The 19,267-nt window shown below is 38.0% G+C and overlaps 1 protein-coding gene across 2 annotated transcripts in view; it reads right to left on the bottom strand.

The window, feature by feature from the left end:
- Positions 1–18,473, bottom strand: part of col5a1 (procollagen, type V, alpha 1) — a 115,332-nt gene extending 96,859 nt beyond the window's left edge. Inside the window, exon 1 of one of the 2 annotated variants that reach the window (XM_041238600.1) lies at positions 18,101–18,473. In XM_041238600.1, coding sequence (XP_041094534.1) covers positions 18,101–18,206 — 106 coding nt within the window. In that variant the 5' untranslated portion in view covers positions 18,207–18,473. The remainder of the gene's footprint in view (positions 1–18,100) is intronic. The other variant, XM_041238599.1, reaches the window with a different exon arrangement.
- Between the last annotated feature and the right edge of the window lie 794 nt (positions 18,474–19,267).

Raw genomic sequence — 19,267 nt, 5'->3', positions numbered from 1 at the left:
GATAACCTTCTATTTCAGCTTCTGATTGCTGTGAAAAACACTTAAGACTCTGAAGTTCTTTGATGCTGTTAAACTACAAACAGCTGTTCTGTCTCATGCTGGAGGATCCCGCCCATTTTAAAAGGAAACAGATTATGCACACTCATTCAGAGTGAGGGTACTATACATTGCCCAGAACTATAATTCCAGCTTAAACTGCAATGCTTGCCTTGACATGCTTGCTAAGCAACCAAGACAATCTACAAACAACAGGATAAAGTCTCTATTCTTGATCAACACACTGTGGGTTGCAAGGGCATACAGGGTGTACAAGGAATGATAGATAATGTCATTTTTTTTAATGCAAATTCAGTCCTGCTCTGTTACAGCTTTAACCCTTCACTCATCTTTGCCTCTTTATTCACAAACGTTGATGTGACTGAAAAGCCATCAGAGACTTTCGCAAACCTAAACTACTCAAGAACTCAAGCAGACACACTTGTTTCGTTTGTGCCTTCGTTAGTACACCGATGGATTGATTGTCTTATCTTTTCAATTATTATGTTTACAATCCTGACTGCTGCAGTGTGCTTTCCAGCGACTGGCTCTAACAGGTCTCCCTTTCAAAAAGCAAGTCTAGCAGCAAATTAATTTGACAGCTACAGAATAAGCATGGCCAAGCAAGTTTCTTTCACCTGATATCTTGCAAGATCTGTTCCATTTTTTTTTAAATGTCCCTCTTAAAGCTTATATAACCTTCATATATCTAAAGTTACTGTAGCATCACTTTACATAATTATACACATTCCACCTTGAACACTGCAATATATAAATTGTACTCACAAAGGTTAATGAGAAGAGACAAAAGCTCCTAAACATGTTTAATTGTTTTCAGCATCTGATGTTTTATATTGCAGGTAACTGCTGAAAAAAAAAAAAAAAAAAACAGTAACTACATCAGAACCCTCTCTCTCTGAACTCCTGGGTGGGAAACCCCATGTGAGGTGGACTGACCAGAAAACACAGAAGCGGTTCTCAGTTCTCTTCACTGGTCACATGACCTGCCTCACAGGAAGTGATTAAATACCAAGAAGTTTTATTTATTTATCTATTTATTTGTATGCTATTCATTGACGTCACTGCCAATGTTTGTTTTTTTTTCAGGCGAACTGTGGTACTGCTTCTTTTACACATCTAAAAACTGAAAATCTTTTACACATCTAAAAATCTGTTGGGTACAGCTATTTAAACTATAGAATGCCAAGTTAAAAAATAAGTAATAAAAAAGTAATAATAATGTAATACTCATAATGTTTTTGATGATATCTTCAATCTAACACACACTCCACCTGTCTATGTTTGTATGCCAGGTGAATAATGTCAGTACCTCATTCCTCCAACATGGAAGCCAAAAAATCCCAAAACAGGCTATAAATCTCCTGAAAATAACATTGCGCTTTCTGCGCAGCATGCTTTTCTAACATTGGCTTGACCTTCCTTCTCATAAATTCATGTCTGAACCCACCTTTATTTTTACTGGGTATAGATCAGAAGTAAGCCACTTAGCTATATGCTTTTCTTTGCTATAAAGGAGATGACCAGTGCTTAGTATAAACCCAATAGTGATATTACTGTAGGTCTTAAATTCTGAAGTGACAGTTGTTGATGCTTCCTGGTATAAAACCAAGTTCTTAGCTGTAGTTTATTTTCAGTCCATTGGTCTGTATATCAGGGTCCAAATCATCAGGATCACTGTATAGACTGTATTAAGGCAATCTAATTAGGGTTTTGTATGTGCAATTATGTGCTCTTGCTTTTATCTCAATTACAAACTGTGTATCACATACAATTCCTCATTGTAATAACTGTGGGGTTAGTCTTTATTTTGCTGTGCCAAGTTTTAATTACAAGTTCTGTTCAATAACTACAAAAGGATTTAAATCGCTGGCTCAGATCACGAAAGCCACAGGATCACTTGAGATAAAAAGTGTACTGTTTGAGTTGCAGACATCAGTCAGATATAGCATACGTCATCTATAAATAGCATCCAATTTCAGGGAACAAACCATATTTTACAGTTTTGTTTGTTTGTTATACACAATATTTTGTGTCAACTGTATTTTATATTAAACGCTTGCTATAGTTAAAAGCATAAACATAATAATATGATTCTAAACTATTGCACATGTTTTCTAAAGCCTCAGACAAGTGTGGTAAAATCTGAACTATATACAGCATCAAGTATATTCTGTAACTAATTTCAGACTATACAGTAGAGAAAATGCTTCAAAGAATATTTTACCAGTAGCTTCCATGACAATTGTCCCAGAAATTTGTTTCCTTTTTCTTGCATATTTAAGGCACAATGAATTCACTTTTGCATCTCCAAATTCTCCCCTCAACCCCATCTCTAGTATAGAAATTGGCAATCCACCGTGACTCTGAGTCACACTCATGCAGGCCAAAACTGTAGTATGAATCCAAGTTCAGTACTTTGGTCAAATTCATCAATTCCAGCAATAATAGGCTCAACAGTCTTAAACCGTCGGGGGGGGGGGTTAGGGTTAGGGTTAGATAGATAACCTTACCCCAGAGTTCACTCCAGGGTTACTTAAAGAATGCAGACAAGGAACTCACTATTTATTCCAACCGCAGGCAAATTTGTTACAGTGTGGTGATTGCTATCGTGCAGTGACTGCACAGTAATTATACCACATTGAACCCCATGTCCTTTTAAATCTTCCTCTACCGCGTGTGATAAAAGCTTAGAAAAAGCTCAGCACCTCAGCTGCCCCAGACAGAAGCATGCCAAATAGCATCCAATTAGTAGTGAATCTGGGAATAGTCTGATAATACATATTTTCATAATTAATTGCAATTGTATAGTTCTCTCTAATTATCTGTATTGGCTACAAATCAAGAGAAAGAGTAAGCCAGAGATCAGGAGCTGTAGCCCCAGAGCCAGCTCACACCCACGATTCACTGCTTCACTGCACAGCACCACACAGCGTACCAAAGACACTCGCACCACTTTCACCAGGATCACAGAGCACAGTTTCGTGCATGGAGGATTGGGGTTATTGGAGTGTTTGGGACTGCAACCCGCCCTTTTTTTTTGGATTCCCCTATACCATTGCTGGTATAGGGGCGACCTGTTTTATTTTTGTGTGCAATTCATTAAATAAACACAGATGTTTTGGGAATTCAATTGCTGTATTGTGTGTCATTTACCTGATTCTGTATGCTTTACAAAAACAAGTAAAAAGGGACTGCTGGTGCTTGCAATTAGGAAGTTGAAGGTCATCAGCACCTACTTTAGAGATAAAATAGTACATCACAGCACTTTAAAATGTGCCAAATGCTTTCAAATACATTGGGAATCCCCCTTGCACTCAGTGTGTTACTGCTCCAGTTTAGCTGTATACATAGCAGAATGATTAAACAAATTCTAAATGATAACGGAAGCCAACCAATCCTTTGCAGTGATACGCTTGTCACATGACAAGATCGAAAGTATGGTACACGCCCCCTGGCTGGAGAACTCTTGAGCTGCTAAACCTCGACTGGGTTTATACTGGCTCCCTTACAGGGGAAAAAAGGCAGTGTGCCAATGCTCCAATTTCAAGCCACAATAAGCTGTATCTAAAATGGGCAAAGTCAGTGCGGTATGAAAGTCCAAAGCTAACAAAAGTGAACTCTGCTGCAGGGAACAAAGACAGCACCCTCAGGCACTTCAGTTATTTTCATTAGAATCCTGCTACAGTATAAAGTTTTCAAACTCCTCTTTTGTCAGACAAGCGGTTTTAAGACTATCTGAGCAACTCACTCAAATCTACAAACATATATAGGCCTACATATATACATATTATTTTTAAAGGGAACACTTTCCAGCACTTCCCCTTGTTCCAGACTGCAATCCTCACATTCCCCAAACAAGATTGAATTCAGACACAGCCAGAGAGTGTTATCAGATAAAGTATTCCAGACACACACACACACACACACACACACACACACACACGCACACACACACACACGCACATGCACACTCACAAAATGCCTCAGAAAAGGCAGGCATAAAAGATCAGTCATGTTCACTCCACTCCCCTTTTATTTGTCCTGCTCTGTGCTTATTATTTTAGCAGGGGGAACTCCATATGGTCTACCTCATTGTCTGCTGAATGAGGCTTAGCAGGCTTGTGCAGAGAAGACAGATAAATCACTGTCAACCACCAAAGACTAAAATGGAAAAACTTAGTCAGCATCTGGGGGCCTTTTTTAATGCTCAGTTTACAGCAAGACTCTGGAGACCTCAGGTCATAAGGATAGGGGGGCTTTTTTTCCACTCACACACTTCCTTCGGGTTTGCAAGTAGTGTGTGGTCACTAAAACATTTTGTTTGACTGGCTGGCGCAAGAAAATTCTCATGATTAATAACCCTTTGCACCTAGCCTCCTGCATTACCTATTAGGAGCTCTCCTACTTTTCCAGAAAGTGAAGACAGCTGGAGGTTTTAACAGTTATGAAACACCAGAGGTAAGAAGAAAAGGAGGAATGTAATTTGCGCCAAAAAGGAGAAAAGAGGGAGAGGGAGAGCATGACTTAAAAGCATTAGAGGCTGCAATGACCAAAAATACAGCTTTGCATAGCACATAAAAAAACGGGCAGTGAGGTCAGATGAAGACTGATTAAAGAGTAGACTCTTACAGATTAAGCTAGAGCACAGGCATATGCATACAGTCATGGTTAACAAAATATTCTGCTGGCAGGATCTCTTTGAATCCCTAAGTTCAACATGACCAATACACTGCTGCGAAGATTTTAATGCTGCTTTTGATTCTTGCATAACACTTTAATAAAAGTGAAGGTTGCTAACATCTGCCCATGTTATGAGTTTAATTTCGTTTTGAGAGCTCAAACTTGTTTGTTGACAACAGTACCTGCTATTGCTGCAGCTGTTCAAGGTGACATCATGTAAAGCAGGGTTCAAAGGGGGAGAACGTATTTTTGAGGAAACGAAACAGACCAATACAGATCTAGACTTTAGATACTAAACTGTGGAAGAATGTAGCAATCACACACCAAATGTAGTTGCGCATTTCAGCTTTAACATCATTGTAGGTGAATTTACTTTTTTTTTCCAAAGGAAATCCCTGTAGCCTTTTTTTTTCCTGGCTTCCTTCCATAAAGCAATATAACAGATAAGATCAGGCCAAAAATAATAACCAAATCTAGACCAAACATTATCTTTAGCTGAGGTATAGGAATTTCACTGTGAGTCAACACTATCCAGAAACAGACCCTCTAGAAAAATGGTATTTACAGGTATAACTCCATAAAACCAAAGAGCTGTCTTGAAGAAGTGCCTGTAACAGAAGTCTCAGGACTGCATGGAGTCTTGCAGTACTGAGATTCAGGAGTTTTCAAAAACAGATAAGGGTTACTAGCCACATCACCACAATTCAAATATATTCTCTAATAAAGCCATCATAACAAATAGGTGGTTTTGTATGAAAAAGACAAAAAGCAGAAAACATAATCTTCATATTAGGATTTTTCTGTTTTACTAAATAGATCTTTACAAAAACAGCAGTGGCATTGCAGTAGGTTATGCATAGCTACCTGTATTTTTTTTTTCTCCTATATTGTCTGCAAGCCTTTATAAACAGAATTCGAACAATGTTCTTTTTATTCCTCAACTCCCCAATTCCTCTTCCACTACATTGCCTGCTGTTGATTTTCCCATTGGAAAAGCATCCATACTCTTGCCAACTTTTGGCCCCAACTTGGAAAGTTATAATTATTATTATTCCAGACCTTTGTACTCCCATTCCCAATCTTCATTGCAGCACATTCTACATGCAGAAAAATTGAGAACTACAACACAGTACAAGGCAAGCCATCTGTCTTTAATCGGTCCACTTGCAGTAATGAAATTCAGAGTTTATCTTCAGCATTATCATAACTTCTTAAGTCATTAAATGCTACTTGATCCCACGGTGGTTTCAAAGGCTTCTGCTACACAGTTCTGCCATCTATTCAACCCAGTACCTTAGCTGGCCTTTTCATACCTCAAATAAGCGGGCATGATGGTTTTAGATGACAGCTGATTTCCTGCGAGTCTTTTCTGTTCTAAGGGCATCTCTTTTCTGTGCAATCTGCTAAATTAAGCTTTCTACCAAGCCAGCAGCATTTACAAATGTGCCTAGAAAAGTGGATAGGGTTTACAGATCGCTGAAATAGTTCCTTAAAAGGAGACAGCTGCTTTGCAGATAAAAGTAGCTCTTTTGGCAGTTAAATTCCAGAGAATGTTGAGAACCTTGTACTATCAATACAATACTGTACCTAATTGATGTGCTGATGTTCTGATTGATTTCCTATGGTACAACCAAGTTTATCAGAAATTCAGCCTGTACCCTTTTTAGTTTGTAGACAACAGGCCTGTGTACAAGGCCTATGTCTATAAACAGAAATGTTCGGTAAAGTGTACCATATAGTATATTAAGGTACAGCATACAAGGTTTGCTAAAAGCTACTGGAAATAATGATCAGACTGGAGCTGCTACAGTGTAACTAGGAGATCCCTCACCCCAGACTGGATCTCTCCCCCCCCATCTCTATGGCAACAATTTCCTGTCCTAGTTTCACCAAGTGCTGCTGTCGTGCTGGGTGGCATCTATTCTTGCTGCTCAGAAAAACTAAACCTAAGGTTAAGCACTTGTTGCACCAACCTACCCATCACATGTTAATGGAGATGTCTACGTAATTGAGCCTTGAGGAAATTAATAATTACTTATTTTTCTTATGAACGCCCAATTGTTAAAGCTCAGTTATATTAACAGCTCCATTAAAATGGGATGGGTAGGTTGGTGCTTTATTTAACAAAACCGCATTATGTCTCTTCTATAGGGTTTATTGATTCAGTAAAATGTATCCTTATAAGATGCATTTCTCTCGCCATTACTTGTTTTATTGACTGCTTTTGATGACAGGAAGAGCAGTCCGTTTTCAGCACTTTTTCCTGATAACCTAGGAGCCAGTGTTCATTTATAATTTTAGACCACGAGCAGTCAGCATTACATGGCTTTTGGTGGTGGCTCCTTCCTATTCTAAGTCCATAAATTGCCATAAACACATCCGCTAAAATTCAAACAAATTTTGTGGCTAGCCTAACAAATTGTTATATGTCGAAGTGGGTTTGCTTGTCTGTTACCAGAATGAACAGCAACTGTTGTAATTATGCTCATTCTACGTTGTAAACGGGTTGCACGACTGCTGAAAATTGCTAAGAAGGTGGTTCCAGAAGAAACTGCCCTATACTAATCTATAAACAGCTGCACTTGGATTGTCTCCTTTTAATGCTACTTAAATGTTCCATAAAATATGAATAAAACAGACCAAATGCGCCATGCTGTAAGCATCATCTAAGAGAAGCTTCAAGAAAGAAATGCCTGATCATTTTTTATAAAAGGCCGTTTTCATGGAAACATTCAGTCTTTCAAATGACGCCCACTTCCCCAAAACACAGAGACCCCTGGAATAATTACCGTACACATATGAAGAGAGAGCCTGCCATAAAAAATAAAAACAAAACATGGTATTATAGTTGAATCAACTACTCCTGGATATTCAGTAGAAGAGTAAAGCAAACACACACACACACACACACACACAAAAAAAATCTCAAATAATTCAGAAAGAAAAATAAAGACCCTAAATGGAAGCTATTTACTCTGGAACTGTGTTCCTCGCTCTGTTATAACCTATTACTGCGGCTCCACAATGCCAAAGTATTATTTTACCTTCACTTCATGCCACTCAGTCACTTGCCTTTGTTCTTACTGAGGCAAACTTGCTTCCCACATAATGAGGCACCCTCAGCCTGCCTTGGGGCTTGCAATTCTGCACACTCTGATAACATCTCACTTTTCGTCCCCTTGCATTACTGGTTTCAGATTTGTGTGGTTTTTAATATCTGCCAGCCCCAGACCCTTCTCCGTGTTAATTTGGTGATAAACACACCTTGTCATTTGAAATAGCACCAGCGATGACTACAGTACTATGCTGGAGTTACTTAAAAGTACTTCAGAAATCAACAGGGCTTTAAGCTCCTCAGTGAGTCAATGCCAGACTATTAACGCATATTATAAACATTGGCTAACTGCTGGCAGTTAACATTAACCTGATGCCCTGATTGGCTAGATTGCTTGTTCTGTACAGCTGCTCGCTCAGGTCTATGATTATTTGATCTTGCTAGACTATTTTGTACGCTGGTCTTTAATAAAATGACAAGACATATTTAGTATTTTATTCAATTTCAACATAGCTTAAAGAGTAAGCAGCTGGGTTACGAAAAATATAGTGTTACACGTCCCCAAGTGTTGCTACAACTGTTTAAATATTGTACCTGTAATTACTCTCTTCATGGTTAATATCCAGATAACTTTATACACTTATAACTTTAAAGTCTGTTTCAGAGCTCTTTTCAAAATGTCCGCTCTGTGCACTGGGCAGGAAGAGCGATTTAAAAAAAAAACAACAACAACAACATAACAAGTTCTCTGGCTTTTCATGGATTGTTATTGCTGTGTTATCTGTTTGACAATGGGGGCAATAATCCTTACACCAACAGTGCACTAGCGCGACCATTTTCAAACAGCTTTGAAACAGACTGTATGTGTAAAAAGTTGTCAGGATGTTAACAACGAAAAGAAAAATGACAGGTACGTGTAGCAGCACGTGGGGATGTGGAACGCTATATTGTTTGGAACCCCGTTACTTACTCTTTAATAAGGTACCGTGGAGAAGCCATCCCCTAATGGCTAACTGCGGGTCTTGTAAGTTCACGATCCTCTGTTTCCATTGGACTGAGCTATGCATTGGTTTGCTCCAGTGCCTTACACTTAGAGACTGCATTGAGTACCAGTGTCTGCAACTGGCCACCCACCTCTCGAGCCAGCGCTGAGCCCCATACCAAGGAACGCACTGGGTATCGTTCTCCTCCACTGTATACTGTGCCCACAAGAGGAGCCACGCCTGGACCCTGTCTGGTTTACTTCTGCGATACTGCAAACACCACATAACACAGCTTTGTCAAGAGATTTGAACTCCACTGACTGTTGATATTTGTCCTTCCTGAGTTGGAATATGGAAGGAGCTCACCTGTAAGTAAGGTTATTGTATATAAAGTAAGTTCTGTTTGTTCAGGCATGGTCCGGAATGATGCAATACTAGTTCTGCTTATTACAAACACTCTACTCCTGGTATTATATAGCATGTTAAAACTGGTAGTTTTCTACAAACCTGTTTTATTACTCAATTAATTATTCTCTAACTGCTTTTAAAAAATTGTGTCTTTGTAGAAAATAATACATGATCTGGAACTACTCACAAGCACAATAAAAGTTGCTTATTTTGGCAGTAGTGTACATTTTCGTTCACAAACTGATGATTTATGAAGGGTCTAACAACAGAGGAATAAACACACAAGCAGTACATCAAACACACATTTAGAAATGCATAGTTAAGTAAAGATCATGCTCAAGTTATTTCACGTTTACAATCCTGACCTGTACGCTATCACAGTCGGTCAGTTAACCATGCAAAAAGTTTTTTTTTTTTTTTTTTTTTTTTTTTTTTTTTTAACTTTTTTCATGTTTGTTTAACCAGCTTGTTCTCTTTTTAAACTGGGAATTAGTAAGAAGAAAGCTTTCTATGGATATCCAACTGCAGTGAGAATCAGTTCCTAGAATAATATTATAATGTCAGGGCTCTTTGCAGACCTCTGCATTTTCTGACTGAGAAACGCTGTTGCAATAGCGCTGTGTGATTTACTTAGACATTGAATTCATCCTGCCATCAGGACCCAATCAAACTTAAAGGCCCTCACCAGGGGAATGAGTCTAAACTAACCACTGGTTAAATACTGAAGTCTAAATAACTTCCTGAGACTCAGTACTCATAGCTGAAGCCGCAGCTCACGCACAGCTGTCAGGGTCTCTCTTTCCTGTTCATACTGAATTTTAATATGATCTGGCAGAGCCTGTCACAAATCACAACTCACGCCATGGCTGCAGCTGGGCATAAAAAGGTATTTTTAAAATTAGTGACAGATTAATAAAGCAATTCATTCCACAGCGCACGTGAGAACCTACCAGCTATGTAGTGATGCAGGTGCAGCGCTCAAAGTTTGAGAAGGAACAAAGAACAAAAATTGAATAGACGAGGGGGGGGTGGGCTTTGTGACTGCTGCACCTTGACAAGACTGGTAAGCGCTCTGCTTTATTGATCAGTGTCTAATTAGAACGTATTTGCGTCTGTCACTGGCGCCTCCTTCGTCAATCCGACTCGAACAACACATTTAAAGTGAATCGGGGTTTATTGTTACAGCTGGATGCATTTGGAGATCCACACTAGCCCCAACATATGAAACGGACAGAAGTCAGATAGAACTCCAGCCTCTTGAATAAACTGTCATTGCCCCCCACTAAGCCTTCTGTTATTGCTGTGTATTTATGCTTTGCATTCCACCCACCTGAAGTGCGGTTTCTGGTGTTATAGACACAGATTAGCACGATGCAAACAGTTCTGAGCCCCGGCTGCTGTTTGCTCAGATGCATAACTCTTTAAATAGCCAGCCAAGTCTGTGTGATTGATGGTCCAATGACTCCCAGGTCAGCCGCTATGCAAGTTACATTCCCTTTGTTCTTTTTAACCAGTGTTATTTTTATTTTTATCAGCCCTAACTGAGATGTATATTGCGACTTCAAATGCCACATGCACGTTTCTCCCTTTAGTTTTTTTACACTCTTGCTGAAGCCTACCTCTTCGTTGACACTTACATTAAGCTGAAAGGATGAACGTCCCTCGAAGGCTAAGCACATTTTTATTGGTGAAAAGTTTAAATTACAGCTGCACAGCTGTAGTTATTTCTAACAACAACCTGACTTTAGAAACCCAGCTTTTTCAGCAGCTAAAAAGGGACAACAGTTAATGACCAATAATATATACCCTATAGAATGTTATCTACAACAATCTGCATAAGCAAAAAAAAAAAAAACAAGGGGAATGAATATCCCCTCACTTCTCCAAACACAAGGTCAGCGTTACAGTGCCTAGTCCCGATATAACAGACTGTTAAGCAGCATTTGAGACGCACTCAGAACCCCCAGTCAAGTAACAGACTCTGCAATGACAAAACCACTGGAATGCCCATCAATGGAAGAATGCCTGCACCCTTAACCTTGTCTGACAGCAGCCTTTTCATAGACCAGATAGATCATGCTAAGCAACAGACTAAGAGCTGCATTATTCTGAGTCCCTGCTTAACAGAAGCACTGTATTTCATTTTTATTGGATTGAGTGTCAGACAAAGAGTCCCTTGACTGTAAACTGAGAGATTTAGGAACTTTGACTATTTTTTTTATTATTTTTTTTAATCTATTGAGACAGTGGTGCCTGGTCTTAAAGGAATAGGACAGATTAAAAAAAAGAAGGAAGATCATTGCTTCTCTTTTAGAAACAAATTTAATGACCTCCAGGTGGAGCAGTCTAGAGTTGGCCAAACTGTATTAGATTGTAAAATATACTTTTGAACTGGTTTTAAAGAAGATGCCCTGACTGAAAGCCTAATAGTTTGTTGTTGTCCCATGTGAGTCTGATAAGAAGGAGAAGGAGTCTAGATAAAGTTCCCTCATATCCAGTGCCTTGTCATTTTGGCTTACTGTACCTGACACTGAAAGCCCTCACATCCCCATGAAAAAAGATTTTAAAACAAGTCTGTTTTATAGAAGGCCCACTAACTGCTGCATCTGCTTTGGAAAACCTTCTTAATTTTTGTATATCATCGCCAAACTAAATCTTTAAAGTGTGTTTATTTAAGGATTCCATTACAATGAAACAAAGGAAATTTATTCATGGGATAATCTGAAAAAATAACTCAATAGAGTCAAGTATGCAGATGTCTGTTAACCAGATTTGTTTATCAGAAGTTTAATTGATAGAATTTTTTTGTTTTTGCTGCATTTTTTCCCAACATATGGTTTGGCAATCACATCTAACAACCGATGACATGGATTATCACATGTATAGTATTATATTCCACTTATACTTATGCAGACATGTCTGATAATTCTTGCAGTAAGTTAGGGTGTGGACTCCTGGTATATCAGTTTAAAAGCTTAGTCAGTTAATAAGGAACATTTGTTGCCAGTGTAACAATGTTTGCCCTGAGGTGCAAATATTGCTTTAGGTCAGTGAGGACCATTTAAGAACTAGTCAAGCTTCCAGAAATTGTATTTCTTGGCATTCTACTCCCAATTAAAGATAAGGAAAAAAATAAATGATGTTATGCTTTCTCAGGAAGGGCAAAAGGTGAAGCCAGCCTGCAAAATAAGATGAATTTTTTGAGGAGCCTGGGGCTCTGTTTAACCATGTTAAATCCTTTACGCCCACCCAGTTCATCCCCTTTAAACATGTTATTCAGTTTAAGTCTTACTTTTCTCTCTGGAATATGTTAAACAGATCAAATTCAAAAGGATTTCTTGAAAATTAACGCTGTCTTTTTTTAGGGCATAAAAGTCATTGGTTTGCACAAAATGACAAGTTTAAAGCTGCGACACAGGTCAGGCGACACAGCAAAACCTGTATTTAAAGGTTTTTATGGGGACTAGGAAAAAATGATTTTCATTTCAAAATATTCCAACATTTTAAGGAGGGCAAAAAAAAAATTTAAAAAATAGATGTAAAGGTTTTATTTACTTGGCACCAGCTATGACCAGCATGGTTACTACAATACTAAAGCTACTGAACTAATGCTAATACAATGTAAGCTGCACATACTGTAATTAAGGACATTCAAAATAAAGTTTCCAGGGAAAAGTGGTCTGTAGAAGCAGATGGTCTTTCTACGGTAAATTGCCTGTTATTAAAACATGTTTTACTTTAGGACAAAAAGCAAAAGTCTTTAGAAACTTGGCATGTTCCTTCTTTCTTCCTTTAATTATAGAGGATGTGTAATGAAAGGCTAAACTTTAAAGATGCCAGCCCAGGCTTTCTTCCTTGAAAATGAAGGTTATGCCTCATAGCTTATCTGACCATATCTTGGCTTTTCCACTTATAAATAATAACGTTTCATGTTAAATGTTAAAAGCCATTTTTGTTAAACTAGTAAACCAATGCATATAACCAGATTTAATATGGCTATTGACTGTTAATGCTGTGTGTTCACTGCTTTGTTTTGGTAGCTGCAAAGTTAATATTGAGATTGAGTCTTTAAAATAAAGTGCTGTTGTATTGGATCACCCCTACAGAGCAGAATGTTTTAGGATTAGCTGGCAGCTTTGAATCTGAGATTGAACATCTGACATTCACCAATGTGTGACCTGCTTTCGTGTGCCTGTAATGTTGACCAGTCAGCATCATTACAGACTTCTGAAACAGAGTAACACCCAACTGTGACACCTCACATAGATCATTTCATTGGCTTTTCATCCAACCGCTATTTTCAAGCACGACAGAAAAAAACAATCCAAGTTACAGCACCAGTCATTGTTTGTTTTGGTTTTGTGTAGGTTTATTGACCACGCACGATGCAGAACCTATACGCCCAAAAAGGCTTTCCTTTCACTATGGAAATTATTATTAAAGGTTTGTCAGCCAATTAGAAGAAAGGCCATTATCTATCTATATAATTCACAAGATGAGCAAATGGCAAGATGAGATATGTTCCATGAGTCCAAAACAGCAGAACGGTCAAATGTATTAAAAGTTTAGCCAGTTTAATTTATCCCGCTGTATAAAAACACAAATTACTAAAATATTGAGAGAGAAGCATACTTTGACTTAACTTACTATAAACACTTTGTAAATATTGTACCTGGACCACCTGAATGTAAGGAGCTATAAAGCTAGCTGAAAAACAACCCTGCACTATTTTGAATATTACCATGTGTGTGTGAAAAAATAACAGTTTTTTTGCCTGTTTAATGTTAAGCTCGTTTCTGTTCACACATGTTCTTTGTTCAATGAAGAAAATAATACCAGAGCTGATATCCTTGACAGTACGGTACATCTAAGAACAGCCTTGTTTTGTAAAAACAGTAACGGTTTAAAGCAACTGGTTTTATTGTGGTTGATTACTTCAATTCCTTAAAACTGGCAGTTCCTTGAAACTGAAAGTTAAAAGTGTTGTCAGCCACCATAAAGAAGGGCTTGGCTCAATATACATCATGTGTGACTCATTACCAAACTGTTTCACGAAGTCAGGACGTCCTGGATCGTCTTTAGATTGTTCTTTATGTGTCTCTAGCTGCTTTACAAGCTTAGTTTTAAATTATCTATTTAACAAAAATATCAACTCTGAACTGTTTCAATAAACACACCCTCAGAGGGATGTTTTTATAGCATGTCGGCACACATTCATAAAACAGAGTAGTGTTCCAAACGAGCAAGCAATTAAAGTGTAGCCTGTGACATGGAACATGGCTCTCTATAATAATACCATGGTCAAAGTATGGCAAAGTATATGCATGGCACAGTATAGACCAGTACAGAGAAGTAGGGGAGAGCAATGGTTAATTTTTTTATTTTTTTAAACTCAATATTTACGCTAACTTTTTAAATAGAATGAAGCATTCATAGCTTAACCTCCAATCCTCGGCATTGCTGCTGAGTTCATAACAGAAGCTTCAGGCCCATTTTCACGTAGCGTCCAAGGATGCTGCTGAGTGTAACACGAAGCATCTCTGTGGGATCAGGGCCAGATAAAACATACTGTGGCTGCAGCCAAAATCCTTTGACACCCCCCTACAATCAGGGACATCCCCACTTATCTCGCCGTGCCAGTAAGCCATCAATATTGCACAGCTCTGTGAGGTTCCAACAGAAAATAGAAACTGGAACCTGGGCGGTCAAAACGGCATGCTTTTACAACTTTTTATGAAAATCATGGAGATATTCAGGTGAGTAATGTCTCCTGATTCTTGCAAATAAGGCAGGTTTTAAAGATAGATTTGCTACCTACATCTAGCTTTACTATTGTTTTCACTATCATTTTGGAAGTATAGGTGTATGTTTTCGTTTTGTTTTTTTTCAAAGATATATGTTAACGTAACATTATTCAGCAGGTTTCATTCGACTTTATGAAGCAAAATGTGTTAATTCTATAGGGTGATGCAACACTTTTGGCCACAGTACAGATTAACAAGCAATTGTTCACGCAGAACAGTCAGAGTGCAATGTAACATTTCATTTTCATTTGGCATCCAACCTATTTGCAGAAAGGTGGTTCTGTAGCACAGGAAGGTGAAAAAACTTACCCCAGGGCCGAGATAATGAAACCGTGGCAAAGACTACTTAAAAACACCAAACCATATGACTAATCCACCACTCTAACAATAATAATCAAGTGTACTCAATCCAATCCAATGGCTATATCATTACTGGGAGCACAAGCGAAAAAAAACTAAACAAAAGGCAGCCATCAAACAGTTACCACCAACGCGTGCCTTACCCATAAGACATTTATTCTGGTAGCACACAAACAGCTTGGCAATACGCTTTTACCAGCGTCCAAAATAGTGCAATCATAAAAAGCCTGAAACTTAGTAAAGCCAAGAGTCAAATGAAAGTAATCTGTCAAATCTGATTCTGCGACAGTGCTGGAACCATAAACTGCTGAACACTGCTGTACTGTAATATACAGAGAATATTAGATCAGGGAGTGTATTTTAGCACTGTATTGTTTCACTGAGGAGATGTTTCACTGGAATTACAGTGTTAAACACTTGCTTTGATATATTGCTTATAATATATACTGCTTCCTACCAAACTTGAATTCTGTGTAATTAAAAATATACTTTGTTAGTTAGTGTAAAGAGAAATATCAGTTCAGTTTTTAGTAGAGATGCAAGAATAATGTAAAATACACAGTAGTGAGCTAAATATAAGGAATTGTTCCTGTAAAGATTTTACAGCGATAAGCCTTCAGTATATATGATCTCTACATTATGTTTTTAATCTTTTTTTTATGTTGCTGGAAAGGGTCACTTGTACTGACATTTTGTGTGATGACATCATCAGGCAAAGCAGGCCATGATGACATCATCGCACATTGAGCCAGTGCAAACAGACACCACAGCGGGCTTGGGAGCGCAAAACACCCCAGCCGCTAACATAGGAGCCACTTAAGAAGAGGCTGACGTCAGCACTGCATCCAATCTCTCCAGGCAACTTTCAGTGAGGAATGCTTGAATGTGCAGGAATTCCATTTTGTCTGCAAAGCTGTACTCCATAGAGCTGTTAAGTACAGTGCTCTTAGTATTGTGCTATACAAATTGTACAGTTGTTAAATACTAATAATAATATATGGTATGTACAAAATTTCTTCTGGTTTAAAAGTAAGTTTGCAGGATGCAATTGGAAAGCACGCTAATTTAGGGTAATCTATAGGCTGCTTAGATACGGTATATGTTTTCAGTACCATTGGAAAAACTGCTGAAAATGTTCATTCTTTACATGAAACAACATGGCCTCCTGCTCTACCAAACAGTCATTCAAACAGCTCCCCCCTAGTTCCACAGTATCAACATTGGACAACATGAAAAGAAATGCTTCACTAAAAGTATGAAAATAGGCTTCTGATAATTGCCCATCAGTTGTTCTACAGACTAATTTAATTGTCCCTGAATACATATGACAGATACACATAGCAATACTGTGAAGTCTTTAAGATGAAGGAAAAATGGGAACAAGGCACCACCTAAAGAAAGTATTAAAGAGCCCCTCCCTCTCTCTTCACTTCTTAAACAGACATTTTGATCTTCCGCCCTTCCCTTATTATGTCTACCTACCCACCAAATGAAATTCCACACCCTGTCCTTACAAATGCCCTCCAGCACTTTTTAAAACCAGGTGTGCATATTTAAACACGTACTGCGGTGGTATAAAAGCAGAGAATCGTTTGTAACAGCCTGGTAAAAACTACTGAAAACTGCAAAATAAACTGTTCAAATTAATCACGTAGGATAGCTGATACAATGTGACATTGCTTCCATCTGATATATACGATCAATGTATCGGTCTACTTTCGAATAAACTTACAAACGACGGGCACTGCCTACCAACATTGCACAAGTGACATTGAGTTGGCAGGGTTTTGTCTGGCTTTTGCTGCAGATGAGGTGTGGTGGAGCAAGTGCCCACCCCTCTACCTTAGGCGTCTGGGATCTTTTGCACTGTCTAACGTTTCTATCTACATCTCTTCAACACTTCTGACTGTACCAAAGTGTGTTTCCTTAGGATGCCCTGCAAACAGTTTAGCGATGATCTAAGGAAATAGTTATGTCTACCTAGACACATGTGGAATGAAACAAGAGATTTCCTGGAGCTGTTGCTATCCTCGAGAAAATAAAAATACAATTACATAATAATCTGCAGCCATCAGTTTTATTATATAACAATTCATTCTAGTTTTTATTTTTTAATTTTTTTTAAAGAAAGGAAACTGCCTGTGTTTAAATTTAAAATAAATGAACCCCGTCCTCTCGCACTAAAACTTTGCATGGGGCGTATATCGAGCGTACGTCCCTGTGTGTGATTACGTCACCTACCAGCCCTACTGCTACCTTCCCCCGTGCACGCTACAATATATAGATACATAGATAGACAGATAGATAGATTGATTATTATTATTATTTTATCTGCTGTCATTTCTTTTAAATGGGGTTTATGATTTTTTTTGGTGAAAAACAAAAGCTGAATACCAACAAAAAAAACTTTGCACAAATTCAACAATAGGTGGCGTAGGATTCCTTACTGAATTATTCCAAGAAATCTCAGACTAACGGGGGGGACGGGACATTCCTTTGAACTTGGAAAAAACATTCCGCGTTTTGCAGACATGTTCAATTCTCTGCAATACCAGCGGGTAGTATATGCATACGAGAAAATGCACGTGAAATGTTTATTTAGAATCAAAACGTTTTATTGAAGAGAACTAATATAAATGAATGGACTGCACGCAAAATATGTTTTCATCCCATCATCTGTCGAGGAATGATGGTTGCCAATACAAATCATTATGCAAAATAAAGAAAATAATATTGGAAAAGAAGCCACTTACCTGAACTGGCTTGCGAAATTACAAAAAACAGAAATATTGCTAGCGTTAGGGGCAAGTCCCTTATCCGGCGTTTTCTTTTCCACCTTATATGGATATCCATGACCATCAAAAAAAAGTTGTGGATCGATTGCTTTTAAATAAAACAGAGACTTTGACAACTGCTGAGATGGAGTGCAAATGTAGCCAAGGTCCCAAAGAAGAAAAAAAGTGTATTTTTATAAAGCCATGCTTCTTTCCACCGGGGTTAGTTAAATAACGGGGCACCCTGCCTCACTCTCCCTCTCTCTCTCCCCTCTCTCCTCTTCTGCTCGTGCGAGGCTCTGATCAGAAGAGATGCCCCCTTTCTGACTCGACTGAAAGATCTCAGAAATAAACACAAAAAAAAAGTTTTCCAGAGACTGTCATTCAGAACATGAACCAGAAAGGGCAGCAAATCACAGTTCTCGACATGGGAACTCGACTCTTTCATTGGATGTAGGGAAAAAAAAAAAAAGTTTGGTGAAAGTTTTTTTTTTTTTTTTTTTTTTTTTTCTCCAAGGGTAGAACGTTCATGGATTAAAGTTTTGACGTTTAATTAAAGCAGTATCCTCCAACCAAATACGGGTTTTTAAAACTAGGCATGACAGCGGGAAAATTAACTTTAAAAGGAATCTGCTGTTTTGCACATAAAAAGTGTTAGGAGTTGTTCTGCAGAAGGTAAACGTTTTTTCTGACAGTGTTTTAATGAGTACTGTAGGCTGTTGCAAAAATATCAGAAGAATTATAACATTTTAGAAATTAAATTAGTGGTCCAAAATTTAAATATATAAGAGAGTTAAGTTATAAATTATTTATTATTATTATTATTATTATTATTTATGTTTAAAAGCAACGTATTATTTACATTATGATTTGTAGAGCATGGTTATTTACATATGCAAAACAATTATTTATTTTGTTACAGCCAGCCGCTGAACTTTGTGTTTTAAGTTGTTATTGAAGAAAGAAAGAAAGAAAAAGAAAGAAAGAAAGAAAGAAAGAAAGAAAGAAAGAGGAAATTAGATATAATGTCTGCTCACAGAAAGCTAAAAAAACAGACTTTTTTTTAGAAAAAAAGAACATTTTAAATGTGTTGCGTGAGGAATGAGACATTAGGGAAGAGCAGATGCACGTGCTAAATTTCCAGGC

The sequence above is a fragment of the Polyodon spathula genome, chromosome 49 (genome assembly GCF_017654505.1).
Source record: "Polyodon spathula isolate WHYD16114869_AA chromosome 49, ASM1765450v1, whole genome shotgun sequence".
Classification (NCBI taxonomy): Eukaryota; Metazoa; Chordata; class Actinopteri; order Acipenseriformes; family Polyodontidae; genus Polyodon; species Polyodon spathula.
This window is presented reverse-complemented; position numbering and strand designations above follow the sequence as displayed.